The sequence below is a fragment of the Beta vulgaris genome, chromosome 5 (genome assembly GCF_026745355.1).
Source record: "Beta vulgaris subsp. vulgaris cultivar EL10 chromosome 5, EL10.2, whole genome shotgun sequence".
NCBI lineage: Eukaryota > Viridiplantae > Streptophyta > Magnoliopsida > Caryophyllales > Amaranthaceae > Beta > Beta vulgaris.
The window spans coordinates 54313531-54331174 of NC_079206.1; the positions used below are offsets into that span (position 1 = coordinate 54313531).

Below are 17644 nucleotides of genomic sequence, written 5' to 3' on the forward strand. Positions count from 1 at the left end.
CTACACGGAGAATTTCTCCTCCGTCAAATAGTACCTTGTCGAGGAGAAGTTCTCCTGTAGTGTCGCATCGAGAACTGAGGTGGTGGCGGTGGAGATGGATGAGGCTTTGTAATGTGGTGGTGGTGGTTGTGGTCGTGGTGGTGGGTTTTATGTGGGAATGATGGAGAATCCTTCGACCGCCGTCGTTGCTGTATATTATAGTACTGGACTCAACCCGTCTGACGAGAATATTGCGTCAGACGGTCTGACCCAATACTTTCACTAAAAAATATTGTGTTATGTACAAAAATGTAGAAGTGTAAGAAGTAGCTTAGGACAAATATAAATAGAAAATGTAAAAAGTAACGGCGGTGAGGGGAGATGTCATTTTACAATATGAAGATTAAGGAGTACTGTGAGTTTGATTTTCGGCCTGTATATGACAAACCAACCCAAATGTTCATCATGTCTAATCCAATTCAATCTGTATTACAGCTTGATGGTTTGGATTCAAGTTCAAAGTCTATATTATAATTCTTTTATGGGGGAACATATAGCTAAAATAACTTGTGTTCTAACTTAGAAGTAAACTTTATAAACTCAAACACTAACATGCAAATCTCGATAAAAAGTTTTCATCAAATCATTTCAAAATTCTTTCAAATCTCTAAAAAGTTAACATAACTATAATACAAATAATAAGATGTTCTATGTTAACATTACCATAAAATAAATAAACTTAGAAGAATTTGACACTTGGCATCAATAATAGTATAAAAATTTATGTTGATTAAATATTTAGTAATGGTACGGAGGATAAAAATTTCAAATCTCAGCTTCAAAAACATTGTAACCTTAAAGAAAAGGTTTATATAATATTTCAATTTATTTGATTTTTCTTGGATTCAACACCTTTGACCTTAATCCATTTTGAAAATTCAATCATCAAAAAAATGTAAGTCAAAATTTAATTCGGTTTGAAATAGAATCCAACTCGAAATAGTGATTTGATTTGGATCTATTTGAACAACTTACATCCCTAAAAAAGATAGAATTATTTATTAATTATCTATTCATCGCTTTTCACTTATGTTAACCATGACTCAACCAATAGATCTTGACTTTATCCATTTTCAATAGCCATTATTCGAGTATTTATATTGCAGGTTAAATCACGTTACTTAATCTATCTTCACTAGCTATAATTTAGATTTATGAAATTTTATATTGACAAATCTTGCTCAAAATAAGTCAAGTCATCCTTAAACGTGTATAAATTATGCTACTGATACATATAATACCTGCGAGGCATGCAAGCTCCACCATTTTGAGTACTCTTAGAGCATGGTCACTCATGCCACAAAAAAACATGTTATCCCCCTCTATCATCAACTTCTTCTCTCGTCTTACAAAAGTTAGCATGCCTTATGACTTATTTTGACAAATGCACCCTAATCATAATCCAAAAATAAGAACAGTTTTTAAAAATTAATTTTAGAAGTGTGTCAAAACATAGTAAAATTCTCTCTCTCTCTCTCTCTCTCTCTCTCTCTCTCTCTCTCTCTCTCTCTATATATATATATATAATAATATATATATATATATATATATATATATATATATATATATATATATCTATTATATAAGCCAAGGGAGGAGGTGTGGTGTCCTCTTTTGAAGTGCCTAAAATACCCTTAATGATCTAATTAATGGAATGAAAAAAATTATAAAAGCAAATCATTTAAAAATTCTCATTCCAACTTGCCATTTCAAACAAGTTTAAAATGGTATATGCATCAAATACTTCAATCAAAAATTAAATGGACAAAATATTTATACCCTATAAAAAAGATGGCATACATAACGTGCACATGAAAAGTCTGAACATTCACTACCTTTGATACTCTTTAATTTAGTTAAACCAACTCATTATTTTTTGTTCTTTTTGTTCAATATTCATTCACAAAAAAATAATGTTAACAATCACTCACAATCTTTTTATTTTTTTACATTAGAGAATTAATATATCTAAATTCATCTAACTGATGAATTTTTCACATTTAAGTTTAATCATAAATAAAGTACGAATGGAGTATCTAATAGAATAACAAATTTTGAAATTAACGCACGCATCGCGTGCATATGAAGGCTAGTATATATATATAGGAGGAACTATTCAGAAGCATAGAGCGCGCCACGTAGGATTGCAATGTCATCAAATTTTATTTTAATCTTTTACAAATAGAGTTCTACATGGATTTAAATACACAGGAGTTCTAGATAAGCTTAAATTAGAGTTTGATTTTGCATGAACAACCTAAATTATAATATTATGTAAATTGTGTATAACTTTTCCTACGTAATTTGGAATATTATGATTTTTGTTCAATTGGATAGTGCTCGAAATAAGCTCTGAAATAAGATCCATTTACAATATAGTTCTACAACTTATGAAATAGAAAGCACCACGTAGGATTATCATGTCATTAATTTTTATTTTAAATATTTTTAAAAATAGAGTTCTACATAGACACATAAGAAGTTCTAGATAAGCTAAAATTAGAGTTTGATTTTGCACGAACAACCTTAATTATTATATTATGTAAATTGTGTATAACTTTTGCTACGTAATTTAGAATATTATATTTCTTGTTCCATTGGATGGTGCTCGAAATATGCTCCGAAATAAGATCCATTTACAATATAGTTCTAGAACTTATGAAATAGAGAGCGCCACATAGGATTGTCATGTCATTAATTTTTATATTAAATATTTTAAAAAATAGAGTCGTACATATATTTAAATACATAAAAGGAGATATGGATAACAAGAAATTAGAGTTTCATTTTGAATAAACAACCTAAATTATTATATTATATAAATTGATATAATTTCTGCTACCTAATTCAAAACATTATAATTTTCATCATTTAATAGTGCTTGAAATATACTTCAAAATAAGACCAATTTACAATATAGTTTTACAACTCATAAAAATATATTTAACTAGATGAATGATAAGACAATATTTAGGCTTTCTTTTAGATAAGTATAATAATAGTTATAACTATAGTGTACTGTATGTGACTAGCATTTTATCATAGGTTCAACTTACATAATTAAACATATTATCTTTCAAAACCTCAATTTTACAAGTCCGAATCCTCTAGAGTTTTAATAAAATTCTACAAGGTAGAGTTGTATATGACCATAAATTTAAAAATTAAGAGCGTGTATTGGTGAAAGGGGGGAAATAAGGGGGTGGATTTTGATGAGAAAAAAATAGAGTGGCTTTTGAAAAGATAATATATGAGCTATTGATTATTTATTCAATGGTTGATATTGCTCGAATTCTACATTTATAGAGTTCTTTTAGAACTCTAGAGGATCCAAACACCAACCTTACTCGATTGAACCAAAACAATTTAGTATTCCAACAAAAATTGTTAAGGAAATTTTGCTGTTGCAACAAAAATTAAAATATATTGCGATGTGATGAAAAAAATTAGAGTACGATTTTATAAAAACAACCTTCGAATATCATAGAGGGATCCATCTAAGCATGACATGTCATTCTTTTCGATTTTTTATTTTTTTTTAAAAAATAGTGTTTAACATAGATATAAATATAAATAAGGTGTTTTTAATAAGTGAATATTACACTCTAATTTTGAATAAACAACCTAAATTATCCAATTATGTTAATTGAATATAGCTTTTGCTACATACTCCCTTTGTTTTTTATCGTTCTTACTTAGAATCTTGACACTATTCATACTTAGAAAGAATCTTCTCAATTTTTTCAATTTATAAGAAAAATTAAGTCATGTAGGGTCTTGTTTGATTCGTCTCAATTAGTGCATTATTAATATTCAATCATTATAATTTTTACTAATATATAATGAAAGATATTTAAGTTCAAAGATGTACATCAGGAGATGCGCACAGGAAAATGAGAAAGATAAAAACAAGAGAGGGAATAATCCGCAATATTATATTTTTTTTACCATCGAGAGTGTTTGAAATATGTTTCAAAATAAGTACCACATATATAATATAATTTTACAACTTATGTAAATATATTTATTTATATGAACAATAACGCATTATTTATTATTTGTTTTAAATACATATAAAATTAACTATAAAAATAGTGTATTATATGTAATAATAACAATTATGTTTTTCAAAATCATACTTTTAAAAATTGATATAAAGATAAAAACTACAAACATATACTTCCTCCGTTATTTTTTTACTTCCAAGACTTTCTTTTTCCTCAACTCCAATACAAAATTTGGGTAGGAGAGAGGTAGAGAGTTAAAAAGAGAGGGCTCCATGTGATTGTAGAGAGATAGAAAGTAAGGAAAAACAAAAGTAGAAAGTGCTGCAAGTAATTAGGTATTTTTCTTTTAGGAAAGTGTTGCAAGTAAGGGTAAGTCCCCAGACTCTAAGGCTTTGCTTCAGACTCTGGCACATTATCTTTTCACTAACTTTTTACTTTCCAGACTCACAACAGACTATCTATATTTTTACACTTTATCCCAAGACTCCAATCCAGATTCTTTAAAAAAAGATATATCTTTAAATTGTACAAAAAAGAAAAAAAGAAAAGACCAAATAGAATTTGGACATATGTCCAACATGAGTCTTGAGTTGAGTTTTGAGTTTCAAAACTCACCTTGAGACTCTAGTATGTCTTATACAATATTATCCCTTAAGACCTTAGAGAGTCTCAAGTTAAGACTCATCTCAAGCCTAGGGATAAACTTACCCTAAGAAAAACGGAGGAAGTAGTTTTGAACCTATAGCATACCATGATGACATTACATGAAGAATCAAATGAAAGTTTGTCAGCGACATTGTAGAGATATTATGCAATTCACTAATTATTTTATTCCTAGAATATTTGTTGTATAAATAATTATTTATGTTTTTGTTTTTCATATACCTATATGTCAGATCTATTCTTTTCTCAATGAACTTAATTATACTAAAACTAATTGGGAAATCAAGGTTCAAAAACAATAACCCGTATAACGCACGGGCTTCAAAACTAGTGAATGTCTATTTATAGATAAAAAAATGACCATTGGTGAATTTTTTTTAGAAAATTTGTATTTTAAAAGCTATTCAAATTACAAAATTTGAATAAACCAGTCATCATTTTACACATGTTGAGAAACGATTGGCAAGCAATTTTGTAACAGGCTGACGCGTGATATGCCCTTTCTTTATTTTTTGTTAAGCTCACGTGTGGCTACAAGTGATAGGGTAGTTTTGTTTTTTTTTTCCCATCAAAATCCCACATGGCAACTCTTACTCGGCCAAAAGAAAGCTAGCTTCCTAATGAGGCCCGCCATATTTTTTTCATGACTCTTTCCATGACTAGGTCATCCTATGATCTAACATAAATTTTGTCATACCATGACTCAAATTAAAACATCAAAAAATTCATGAATGCAGCCCATGTTTTTTTAGCAAGGTTTGTAACTCAATTTTATGTCAAAAAATTAACATGAGCGGCGATGCTCTTAAAATGGAGCCACTTATATCTATACCCATTAAAAAGCGAGGAGTTCAAGTTACTATTCCTTAGAAATAGTGATTTGATAATTTTTCCCTTCATAGTTCACAAAACCCCATCCCATGCCCTTCCTTTGCCATGTGCATTTTTTTTCCTCCTGTTTTTCACTTTCTTAGTCTTCTTCATCTCTCTCTTTTTTTTTTCTATTCGTCACAATCTTTCTCAAATCACCCATTTTTCTTTTTTCTTTGCTTTTTTTCGCTTGTTAACTTTCTGTTCGTCGCAATTTACCCTAGAATTATTTACTTGTTATTTCAATTTGATCTCAATTGCAATTTTCTTGAATTGGAAACCCTAATTAATCAAACTTTGTGAAAAATGTTTAACGAAATAATGGATCCTGAGTTGTTTTAAATTGCGTAGGAGCAGATGAATCGCATGTCTTCAACCGAGGCAACCAAGATCAAAGAGCAGGTTCTCACTTGATTTTGTCAGTTTTTTTTATAATTGATTGAATTTTACTCGCTTGATGATCGTGAATTCATATTGCTTTCAATTGTTTTTTGCAAATGTTAATGTTTCTTCTATCGTTTTGTTCTTCTATATTCAATCTCATTTGCTAAACGACGCCCTTAAATTTCTTATTTACGCCCTAAATACGTGCATAAAAATATGGTATGGGTATATTTCATCCCTTCCTTCTTCACTTATCCCTATCATCTTCCACATCACCACTGCCTCCAGCACAGCACACCCCCACCAGCGTCGGCACACCACCACCACCATAGCCGCCCGCACACCACCACCACCACCCTTCTTCTCTCCTCTATTTCCCCATTTCAATTTACAGAAAAAATTCAAAAAAAAAAGTTGGAGAGGCGTCCACCATGGACGCTGCACCACCGAAGGAGGCGTCCATGGCAGGCGCCTCACCATGTGGTTAGACGCTTGCCATGGACACTTCCGCCGGTGGTGGGGCGTCCATGGTGGATGCCTCTCCAATGTTTTTTTTTTAAAAAAAATTCAATAAGAAGGAGGTGCCCACCATGGACGCCCCATCACTGGTGGAGGCGTCCATGATGGATGCCTCTCTATTTTTTTTAATAAAAAAAGGGTTCCAGGGTTCGGATCGTGGTGGTATGTTGGTGGCGACGCCGATGGTGGTATGGCGTGATGAAGGGCGTGATGGTGGTGCGGAAGCAACGACACAAGTGGTGGACATATTCTTATATATGAGACTATAACTAGGAGATGAGCTTGTTTAATTGTCTACTGCTAATGGGGTGCCTATATGTTTATTATTGTTTAATGTTTAGTTTTTTACCACTCTTTTTTGATGTGATGGAAGCATGGTGGAGAGATGTGAATGCTACAGACCTTAGTCAGCAGAGCTCGTTGCACCGGGCTGTTATTAGTGGTTCTACCGTGGTTGCGGGCTTGTTGTTGCAAAATGGGGCACGCGTTGAGGCTTCAAATGCCAATGAGTATAGGGTAATTGCTTTGCTGAATTGTTTTACACATTAGTACATTATTTGTTTGCAAGTACTACATAACATTTATATGAAAGTTTGTTTGTGTCAATCTTTTGGGTATAAGACGAACTGCTTAAAGAACTAGGAAGTTATTCTTTAGAAAATATCTAAATTCACAAGGCTAGGTACTTGCTGTTAGGGTGTGTGCATGTCATAATATAACTTGCGGAATGTTGTTTTGAATATATCCTTTATTTTGTGCTTTTGGCTGAGGAATACTTTGTAAATGTAGACTCTTTCTCGAGGTTATATGACTAGCTATTGTTCAATCTTTATTTTTTCATTACTATATTCCTTTAATCCTTTTCATTAACATTGTTGTACATATGCATCATTTTGTTCACCCAATTTTATGAAACTTGATTAAACTTTGTGCTGCAAATCACCGCGAGAGACATAATTTTGCCTCATCTCACATTAAGTTTTGGAACTTTTTTACCTAAAAGTTGTTCATTGAGGTTGTACCCCCTTCTCATGATAAAAACAACAATTACTTTGGTGTGTTCAAAGTTATTAAAATCGCGATTCAAATCTTAAAATCTTACGATTCAAAATATGGTAGACGATTTGATTCGCGATTCCAGACGATTCTATACATTTCTGTTGACTAGCGAAAACCTCGCAAGTTTCAATCATGCTAACAAAGAAAATAAGAGATATATTGTTAGTTATTGCCAATATAGTGGGTAAACAACTATTTTTTCCAATTTTTAGGTCTTTTAACTTATAATTTTAGCATATTCAATGAAGAATCAGTGCAATATCTTGATTATACATGTTTGTAGAATCTTACGATTCTACGATTCGATTTTACGATTCGATTCTAAAGGTTGTTTTCGATTCAAACTAGAATCTCGATTTTGACAACATTGGGTGTGTTGGAATTTAAAATCAGGTACGATATTGGATTTTTTTCACATAGTCAATAGGTGATGCTTACGTCTATGAATACTAGGTTGAGATCCATCTGCCACTTACCTGTTTTCGTGGAATGATAGATTATACATCATGCATGAATATTGAATAAGACAATTGTTTTTTAAGAATTTTTAACTAGAATAATACAAACTTTTGTCCATTCTCTCGTAACAATACAAACTTTTGGTTATTTTTAAATAATACAAACTTCACACCAAAATTCCTACAGCAGGTCAAGTTGACATGTAACCTTTAAAACAAGATTTTGTTAATTTATATAATAATTTTATATTTCTGCAAATATTTCATTTATATTTTTGAAACTTACATAGTGCAAGTTGAATCTAAATGTTTCAAAAAAGAAGTGGACAAAGGAGCAAGGAGGACGACCAATGCAAAATTGTCTTTATTTTCTAATAAATGATTCTCTATAAAGGAAAGCAATGAAGGTAATTAACTAGGATTTGCCTTCATTGTCTATGATATAAGCCTTGAGTAGTGTAGTTGCCCTCTTTGTTTTATACATAAGAGGGCAAGTTTATTGCCATGGTTGTGGATGGAAGCTAAGAGGGCGAGAAAGTTGCCCTATCGCCTTCCATTTTTTATTATTTTTGTTCCAGCTTGGGGTTGGAGGAGGAGTCTATTTCTTTTCAAGGCTTTGTTTTTTTTTGTGGCTTTGCTTTAGCTCAATGGGAGCAGGTTTTTTTGGGGGAAAGTTATATGCGGAAAAGAAAAATATGAGGAGAAAGAAAAAGGAACGCAAGAAAAGAACGTAGAATGGAGGTAGAATTGATGAAAGTTGCTTTTTTCAATGATATTATTGGTGATGATACTTTATTCACGCTTTTCTGTAGGATTGCTTTTATCGTACAATGCAAGCCCTAACTTTTCTTATTTTGCGAGGAAAATTGAAGTTGAAGCAGCAGTTGGGGCCTCGGAGAATAATCCATCCACAACTATATTGACGATGGTAGAATCGAGTTGATCTTCAAATAAAAGTTCTGCAACCATTTTCATAGTCGGATGGAAAGAACCTTCACTCACGATCAGCCTAGCATCTTTTGTTACTATACAATAGTTAATACTTTTATATAACAGTGACCCAAGGGCGTTTTAGAGGACACATAAAGGCTCACATGACTCCTTGTTCCTAGCAAAAACCCTTATTGATTTTGTAATTCAACAAAATCTGTCCTCTCAATTTAACGAATGCCTAATATAAACTACTCTCTTTTGCTGCTAGGCATGATATAGAGCTTGTAATAGATATAATAGTTGGACACATTTTAGAGAAGACACAAGACCTGTTTTGTAACCCACAAACTATTTGGACCAATAAAGCATTTATGTAATATGATATGATAATCTAATTAGTTTGCTTACATGTTCGTATAATTTCCACTGCTTTTAATTCATTTCACCAATATTTGCATTAAGCCATTCATACTTCATAGTAGTTTTTGCTTTCTTGCAGTCCAATGACTATTCTAAGCAAAAACAACAAATATAACAATCAACATCCGTTGTAGTCTAGTTGGTCAGGATACTCGGCTCTCACCCGAGAGACCCGGGTTCAAGTCCCGGCAACGGAACTTCTTTTTTTTTCCAATCCCCCTCTATTTTCTTTCTTCCTCCCACTCACCAAATTTAAACTCCATTTCTCTCTTTTTCCACTTCAATTCTTCACTCTCAACCCAAAAAAACCCACTTTCTCTCTCCAAAAATGGCGGCGACGGCGCGTGGGAAAGGAACAGTAACTTCACTCGCATCAATGTTCCCAGCAGAAGAAGCTCGAAAAGCTTCACAGCGCGTGAACGACACTATCCTCGAAAAGCGTGAAGAACTCGACAACCTCAATCACTTCGTTACTGATAATACTAACCTAATCAGTCTTGTTCAACGTCTCCCCGATGAACTCCACCACAACATCATGGTATTCTTTTTGTTCCTTTCTTGTTGGGTTGTGTGACAATATAACAATAACAACTACGACAAAGCCTTAGTCCTAAAATGAAAAGAAATTTATAACATTTTGGATGATTTTTCAGGTTCCTTTTGGAAAGGGAGCATTTTTTCCAGGACGATTGGTTCATACTAATGAGTTCCTGGTAAGTAACTTTTTTTTGTTTTGCTTTTTTTGTATGAATTGAAGTTTGAGTAATTAATTTTCTGATTTTATTGAATAATGGGTCAATTTGAAAAATTGGTTATTTTGGTAAATACCCTTTTTATTGCTTAATTTGTATGAATTGAAGTTTGAGGGTTTAATTTTCTGATTGTATTGATAATGGGTCAATTTGGAAATTTGTTTATCTTGGTTATTGATTGTGGGATTGTTTGGTTGAAATTTGCATTTGATAGACTAATTCAAATTAAGCTTGAAGATTAAGGTATATTTGTGTTCATGAATTGCTGTTTTGTGGAATGCTAATTTGTTTTTCCTAGTTTTGTAATTACAAAATTTTGCTGACTTGGTCAAAAAAATTCCTAGTATATGTTTGTTTGTAAGAATTGTGTTGTTGAACTAAGAGAAGCCTGTTTGAGTGGGTATCAGGTTTTCCTAGGAGAGGGTTATTTCGCCGATAGAACAGCCAAACAAACTGTTGATATTCTTAATAGAAGAGGGCAGGCATTGAAGTCTCAAGTTGATTCCCTTAAGGCTGTGATTAAAGATCTTAAGGCCGAGGCGTCGTTTTTTGACAGAACCGCTGCAGAATCTGTGGTGAGTTTTCGACGTCTGTTGATTTTATATTGCTTGTTGTTTATCATTTGTTTCAGATGTGTATGTATCTTCTCAGTTTAGCTTTTTTGTGGTTATTGCAGGAAGGTCTTGTGGAGATTAGGGAAGAACTTACTGACGATGAAGATTCTGGAGGAAGTATGTTTAAATTAGGCAAATCGGCAATCAAATCTTCTTTGATGGTGGCATTGTCTTGTGATCTCCTGACTTCAATGCTTCCTTAGTCATCTGCTAATTGCCAAAACTTTTCTTGCACACTAGGGCCAGATACAGTAGTTAGAAGGCTAATATTTTGTTTAACTCATCAATGAGTACGTCAACATGAGAATTGCTTGAGGATCCTTGTCTATGTTCCCGAATTAAAAGCCGGACAGACATGTTTATATGTGACATTGTGAACAACTGACTACTGAATCTGCAGCCATAGAAAGTTTTGTACATTGCACTACTTAACAAAATAATATTCTTTTAGTATCTCTGTCCCGTTGCTTTTTGTGCTGTTAGCCTAAGAAAAATGGATGTAATTTGCATCAACATTAATGAATACAGGGATCACTAAGGTTGATATGTTTGGAATTTCAGGCCCGGAAAAGGCAGATGCACCAATGGTATCTGAAGTTGGTAATGGTAGTAGTGCCGGGATAGTTGATGATGAAGAATATTCTCGTATCATGGCCAGGTTGGACGAACTTGAGAAAGAAGAACTTGAAGAAGAAGATACCGAAGAGCATGAAGATGATACACGTGATGAGGATTTCCAGAACTTGGTAACTCACCAAACAGTAATACCTATATTCACTATTTTAAGAAAAGATGCAGAGGAATCTGGTAAAATTCATATATCAAGATAGCTTCTACTGTTCAACCTTTGCTGACTGAATTACACCTGTTTCAACTGTTGACCAATCAGGACCGACAGCATTTAGAGGATAGTACATCTAAGCCAACTGATGCTAATAAATTACATGTATGACTTTTTTTTGCGTTCTTGAAAGGCTTTTTTTTATTTTTCCTTTTTGTATGTTCACTCTTTTTGCTAGCTGCTTACATATTCTGTGAATTTCTTGTATGCAGCATGGAAATTGGAGTTCACAACCTAGTCATAAAGGTATGTTTTTTTCTGAATTTGAGTATCCAGCATGGAAATTTGACTGTTTGGTCTTGTACTGAAAGGGTTCACTGACTGTCAGCATCATTTCTAGACACTGTATTTGAGGGTTGGTTTTCTTACACGCTTTATTATGATCAGATAAATCCTCTCATGGCAAAGATATATCGCGAAACTTTGTTGAAAGAACAACTGAGGAAGATTATGTTCCTTCTGTTGGAAAGACCAGTTTTCCATCTGAGTCCAAGTCAAACTCTGAGGTACTTGTGGCATTTTGTTATGGTTGATACGCATCTTTCTGCTGTATGTCTTATATAATCAAATATTTTTTAATTTTAAGGTTCGATTGATGTATTTTATACTGTAGTTTACTTCCTTAGAAGCTAAGTACTCCCAGAGCAAACAAACAAACTAACAAAAATTTATCAGAAGTTCCCTGGAAAAAGTTAAAGCAAAAGCTTCATATCAGGACTGCTAGCAGCTATCCTGAAAAGTGACCATGCCTGCCTGAAAGGAATGCCATTGGAGGAAATAAATTGATGCTCTTGTTTCCTTGTGTTGGGTATTGGTTGAATTTCGACAATTGTATTTGCCCAATGCAAATATATTGAAAAATTGAAATTTGAAAAATTGAAATCTAGAGGTTTACTCTTTTCCCTGATCTCCTCATAGCATATTTTCCTCCTTAGGGTTTGAAATTCCTAATGAGCACCCCACTCACAGACTCCTACCTCGTCTGTCAACTTGACCAGTGCTTCTGCTACCTATCTGCCTAACCCCCTCAGCTATCATCACTTTTTGGACTTCATGACCATTGCTGTACCACCATATTCACCCCCTTGACATTGGAATAGTGTGCAATGAACTGATGTAAGGGGGGCGGCAGTGTGGCACTTTAGGCATTAGTTTTCTAAGTTATTAGTAGCTTGAAGAAGAAGAAAAAGAAGAAGAAGAAGAAAGGAAGTTAATTAGAGAAGAGTTTCAGTAAGTAGAGGAGATTAGGTTGAGGAAAATCAGGAAGAGTTGCTATAATCTATCTTAATTTCTGTAATTTCCAGTTTATCAGTCAAAGGTCCGTCATTTTCGTCTTAGTCATCTTCACTAATCTATCACAGCACAGCTATGTCAATTCATAGCACAGTGATGATAAATAACCATGCTGGCTGTGTTGACACTTGATTAGGTTCAACAATAGAACACATGAAAACTTCATATTTGAAATTTGCTTTTTAGAAAAAGTATTTATAGCGTGTCTCTTCTATCTTGGCTCCTGTTTTTTCGGCCTTTTCCCGATCTATGCCTCTTTGGTGGTTGGACTTTGTCACCTATGCTGGTCGTGTTGAGCGGCCAAACAGAAATTATGCTTTGACTTTGTGGCCTGTTTCTAGCCAGACAAAGAGAGGATTAGTTGATGGTTGTGTGCAGAGGGAGATCAAGTGGTGGTGCTGGTGGATGATGAGGCATGACGTGGTTGTGCAGGGAGTTCAACGAGGGGAGGATGAGGTGTCATAACTGCTATAGTGGGAGGGGAGATTGAGTAGGTCTTTTTGGGGTTTCAGGTGGACATGTGGTACGGACTTCTCACTTATGCAGTTATGGGTGCATCACAGCATCAGGAGATTGCGTAGGCCGTACTGAGTGCTAGGGTAATTGCGTACCTTATCAAACCAACAATGATAACAGAACAGAATCAAGGAAGGGTACTTCCATACTGAGTGCTAGGGTAATTGCGTACCTTGCATTTTCATTTAATTCCCATTTCTTGTGCGCATTTATTTTTACCTTGAACCAAATAGCCCCTGAAGAGACTGGTAAAAGAGGGCCTAAGATTGATTTAAGAAGATTTAGTTATCCCCTTCAATTATTGGATGACGCGTCCAGTACTCAAGTAATCGAACAAAATCAGAGAAGTTCCATGTAGCTGATGTAGTAACTTGGAACTCTGACCTAATTTATTTGTGCCTCCTGGAAAGAAAAACTGTGACCAAGGTGAAGATGTTAGTTACTGTGAAATGTGAATCTTATTTTGTGATCAGTGTAGATGTGAAAGGTGAATCCCGTTGGATTTTCCATGATTGGATAGTTAGTGTTCGCCATGACGAGCACAATCAGTCATGTCCTGTGCTTGGCTTGTGGCTGCATGATTAGCACGATTTCTCAGCTCTTGATTTCAGGTTCTAAATTTATGATATAAAGTAGATTTGGTGATAAAGTGATTAGAACTTCAAAGTAGTGTTAGTGTCAGGACTAAAAGTTACTTGCTTTGAGACTAAATCCTAGTCGATTAATTGCTAAAAAGTGGCAAATGCTTTTGTTTGCACTCTCATTTGTCGTAGTTTAGTGTCAGGACTAAAAATTACTTGCTTTGACACTAAACCATAGTCTATTGACTGCTAAAAAGTGGCAAATGCTTTTGTTTGCATTCTCATTTGTCGTAGTTTATGCTAAAAAGTGGCAAATGCGTTTGTTTGCGCTCTCATTTGTCGTAGTTCATGCTAAAACAGTGACTAAATTTTTGTTCCTGAACTGATATCCCCTCACTTGTATTTTTTTTTTCTTCAGGTTTGTGTTCCAATGCTTAACCCAGATGCTGGGAATCGATTGTCTAGACCCGTTACAGATAGTCTTAAGGCATGTCTTCTCCTTGTTGTCGTACCATTGCTCCCCCTTCCCTTTCGACACCCTTCCCACAAAATAAAAGGAATAATACGGGGTTTTAGACGTTTTTCAGTTTTTGTGAAGTTCATATATCCTTAATGGCATACAGAAGCACTAATCTATCATTCATTGCAGGCTTTCACTGGCTCTATCGTAGAGCGGACAGATAATTTGCAAATCTCCCCGGATAAAGAAACAATTAATCAGGTAACTATGCAGCTACTGCCCTTCTCTTACATAATCATGATGGTTATATCTTATATATGCATTCATTTTTCTAAGAGATTAACTTAATACTTTGCAGCCTTCTAATTCTCAAGCATCAAAGCCAGTTTCGAGATTTAAGATGCAGAGGAGGGGTGTTTAGAATTAAAACATGCAGTCATGCAGAATCCCCAGAGATTATTGTAAATTGTAGAGAATACAAATGGTGCACCTGATTTTGGTTCTAGAGTGATTAGCAGCAAGTTGGCATCGCTATGAGTTTCTTTCATTTTTTCCTTTTCCAAGGGGGGAGCATCACGTTGACTTTGAAGTCAGTAATTGTGACTATTGCTATAGAATGAGAAGCAATTTTGTAGCTTAATGATTCCATGGGGACCCGACATTGTTGACTTGGAAAAATAACTATTTTGACTCACATTAATAGTACATATATTTTTTTAATTAATATTTTGGATTTTTTTTTTAAGGTACGTAAGATGAAGGATTATATTAAACTGATAATATCAAGGTTTGTAGTTCAGAACCCTTGGGAGGTAGGAGGATGGTAAAGGAAATTTCTACCTCCCAAAGAACCTTTAGTAGGGTTGATCTCATGACCTTGAAATCATGAAGTCAAATTTACTACTGGGCCACATATTGTTTGGTAGTAGTATTTTGAAATGGTTAGAAAGAAACGTCCTTTGAATAATAGTTCTAATTATAGACTTTAACTATTATTTAAGGATTGTCATGCTTTGAATTTCATGCATGTTAATATATTTCTTTGACTATTAATATTTCTAAGAGAACGTATTGTGTCGGACTCGTCCGACACAACACTCTCATCGGACGAGCAACGCAACGCGCGCGACTTATTAAAGACCGAAAAAATAAAAATAAAAACAAAAAAAACACTTTCATCCCCTTCATCCGCTTCATCCGCCATTGTTCAAGAACAAAAACAACCGAAACATATCCAACAGATCCACTTTCTCACTACAAACCTAGTTCCACTACTGAAATCTAGTTCGTTACAAATTGAACAAGAATGTCAACCGAAGATTCGAATTCACAAATCGCAAGTTCGTTACAAATTGATCTGAGCAATGAGAATACTCACAGAGATCTCACATTACAAATTGAACTAAACAATGAAAACCGTAACACAGATATCACATCAGAAAAAAAAAAGAAAGAAATTACATGAAGAATCAGCTGGAATACAAGACAAAGCAACAGGTGTATGTCTAAAATTAATTTTCAATTGCATTTACTCATTTTCAGTTAGAATTTTGATTGTATCAGTTAGTATGTATAAAATTAGCATTTACATTGCAACAAAAGTCTATTTTTCACTCATTAACTTCTTTTTCAGTTAGACTTATTTAGTTTTCAGTTAGACTTATTAAGTGTTCAGTTAGAGTAATTTAGTTTTCAGTTAATATAGTTTTCAGTTAGACTTATTTAGTTTTCAGTTAGACTTATTAAGTGTTCAGTCAGAGTACTTTAGTTTTCAGTTAATATACTTTTCAGTTAGACTTATTTAGTTTTCAGTTAGACTAGTTTATTTTTCAGTTAGTCTTTACAGTCCTTCAAAGTAACTTCTTTATTTTTCAGCTAGTATTTGTTGTGCTTCAAGTAGCCTTGTTTATTTTTCAGCTAGTCTACATAGTGCTTCAGTTAGACTTGTTTGTTTTTCAGATAGTCTATATAGTGCTTCAGTTAGACTTGTTTATTTTTCAGCTAGTCTATATAGTGCTTCAGTTAGACTTGTTTGTTTTTCAGATAGTCTATATAGTGCTTCAGTTAGACTTGTTTGTTTCTCAGCTAGTCTCTACAGTCTTCAAAGAACTTCTTTATTGTGCTTCACTTAAACTTGTTTGTTTATCAGCTAGTCCTTATTATTTCATTTAATAATATTATTCTTTCATTTCATTCTATTCCAATTACACTTAAAATTTTCATTGAAAATTTACATTGCTTCAGTTAGACTTGTTTTTTTTTATCAGCTAGTCTATATAGTGCTTCAGTTAAACATGTTTGTTTTTCAGCTAGTCAATATAGTGCTTCAGATAGACTTGTTCGTTTTTCAGCTAGTATATAAAGTGCTTCAAATAGACTTGTTCGTTTTTCAGCTAGTATATAAACTGCTTCAGATAGACTTGTTCGTTTTTCAGCTAGTCTATATAGTGCTTCAGATAGACTTGTTTGTTTTTCAGATAGACTTCTCCGTTTGTCAGCTAGTCTATATAGTGCTTCAGATAGACTTATTTAATTTTCAGTTAGACTTATTTAGTTGTCAGCTAGACTTCTTTATTTTTCAGTTGGTCTTCTTACTACTTCATTTAGTATAATGACTCTTTATTTCATTGTTTTCCAATTAGACTAAAAATATTCAGTTAAAATTTACATTGTTTCAGTTACACTACTTCATTTTTAAGTTATACTACTTCATTTTTCAGTTACACTACTTCATTTTTCAGTTACATCTTTATTTTTTAAAAAAAGTAAAGAAAAACAAATAAAAAACAACAAAAGAAAGGTAGAAATGTCTAAATGAAACTAAACAAAATCAACTGAAAGAATATAAGAAGCAACTAAAACAATACTAGAATCAACTGAAACAATAGAAGAATCAACTGAAGGAATATAAATATCAACTGAAAACAACATCAACTAAAAGAATACAAGTAGCAACTGAAAGAATACTATAATCAACTGAAAGAATATAAATATCAACTGAAAAACAACAACAACTGAAAACATGTGTATAAAACAACAAAAACTGAAACACAAACCCTAAAAACATGAAATAAATACTCTGATAAACTGAAAACATTCAAAAATAGAAAAAAAAATATCTAAACTACTCTAAGAACTTGAAATCTACCTTGGATCATAATCACCATCTTTCTCTTCTTTCTTTCCCAGCAGTAGACAGTGCCAAAAAATTTCCTGAAGATGCGAGACTCTTCAC

The 17644-nt window shown here is 33.4% G+C and overlaps 1 protein-coding gene and 1 non-coding gene across 2 annotated transcripts; both read left to right on the forward strand.

Annotated features, from left to right (window-relative positions):
* Positions 1-9476: 9476 nt before the first annotated feature.
* TRNAE-CUC (transfer RNA glutamic acid (anticodon CUC)) lies at positions 9477-9549 on the forward strand. Its single transcript has one exon. It is a non-coding gene; the product is annotated as a tRNA-Glu (tRNA).
* Positions 9550-9581: 32 nt separating this feature from the next.
* On the forward strand, positions 9582-15133 carry LOC104907902 (uncharacterized). Its single transcript, XM_010696927.4, has 11 exons — positions 9582-9890; positions 10006-10065; positions 10512-10679; positions 10781-10835; positions 11280-11464; positions 11608-11664; positions 11772-11805; positions 11947-12065; positions 14368-14436; positions 14599-14670; positions 14768-15133. Exons 1-11 carry the CDS (start codon positions 9681-9683, stop codon positions 14828-14830), a joined length of 1092 nt encoding a protein of 363 aa, XP_010695229.2. The 5' UTR covers positions 9582-9680; the 3' UTR covers positions 14831-15133.
* The last annotated feature ends 2511 nt before the right edge of the window (positions 15134-17644 follow it).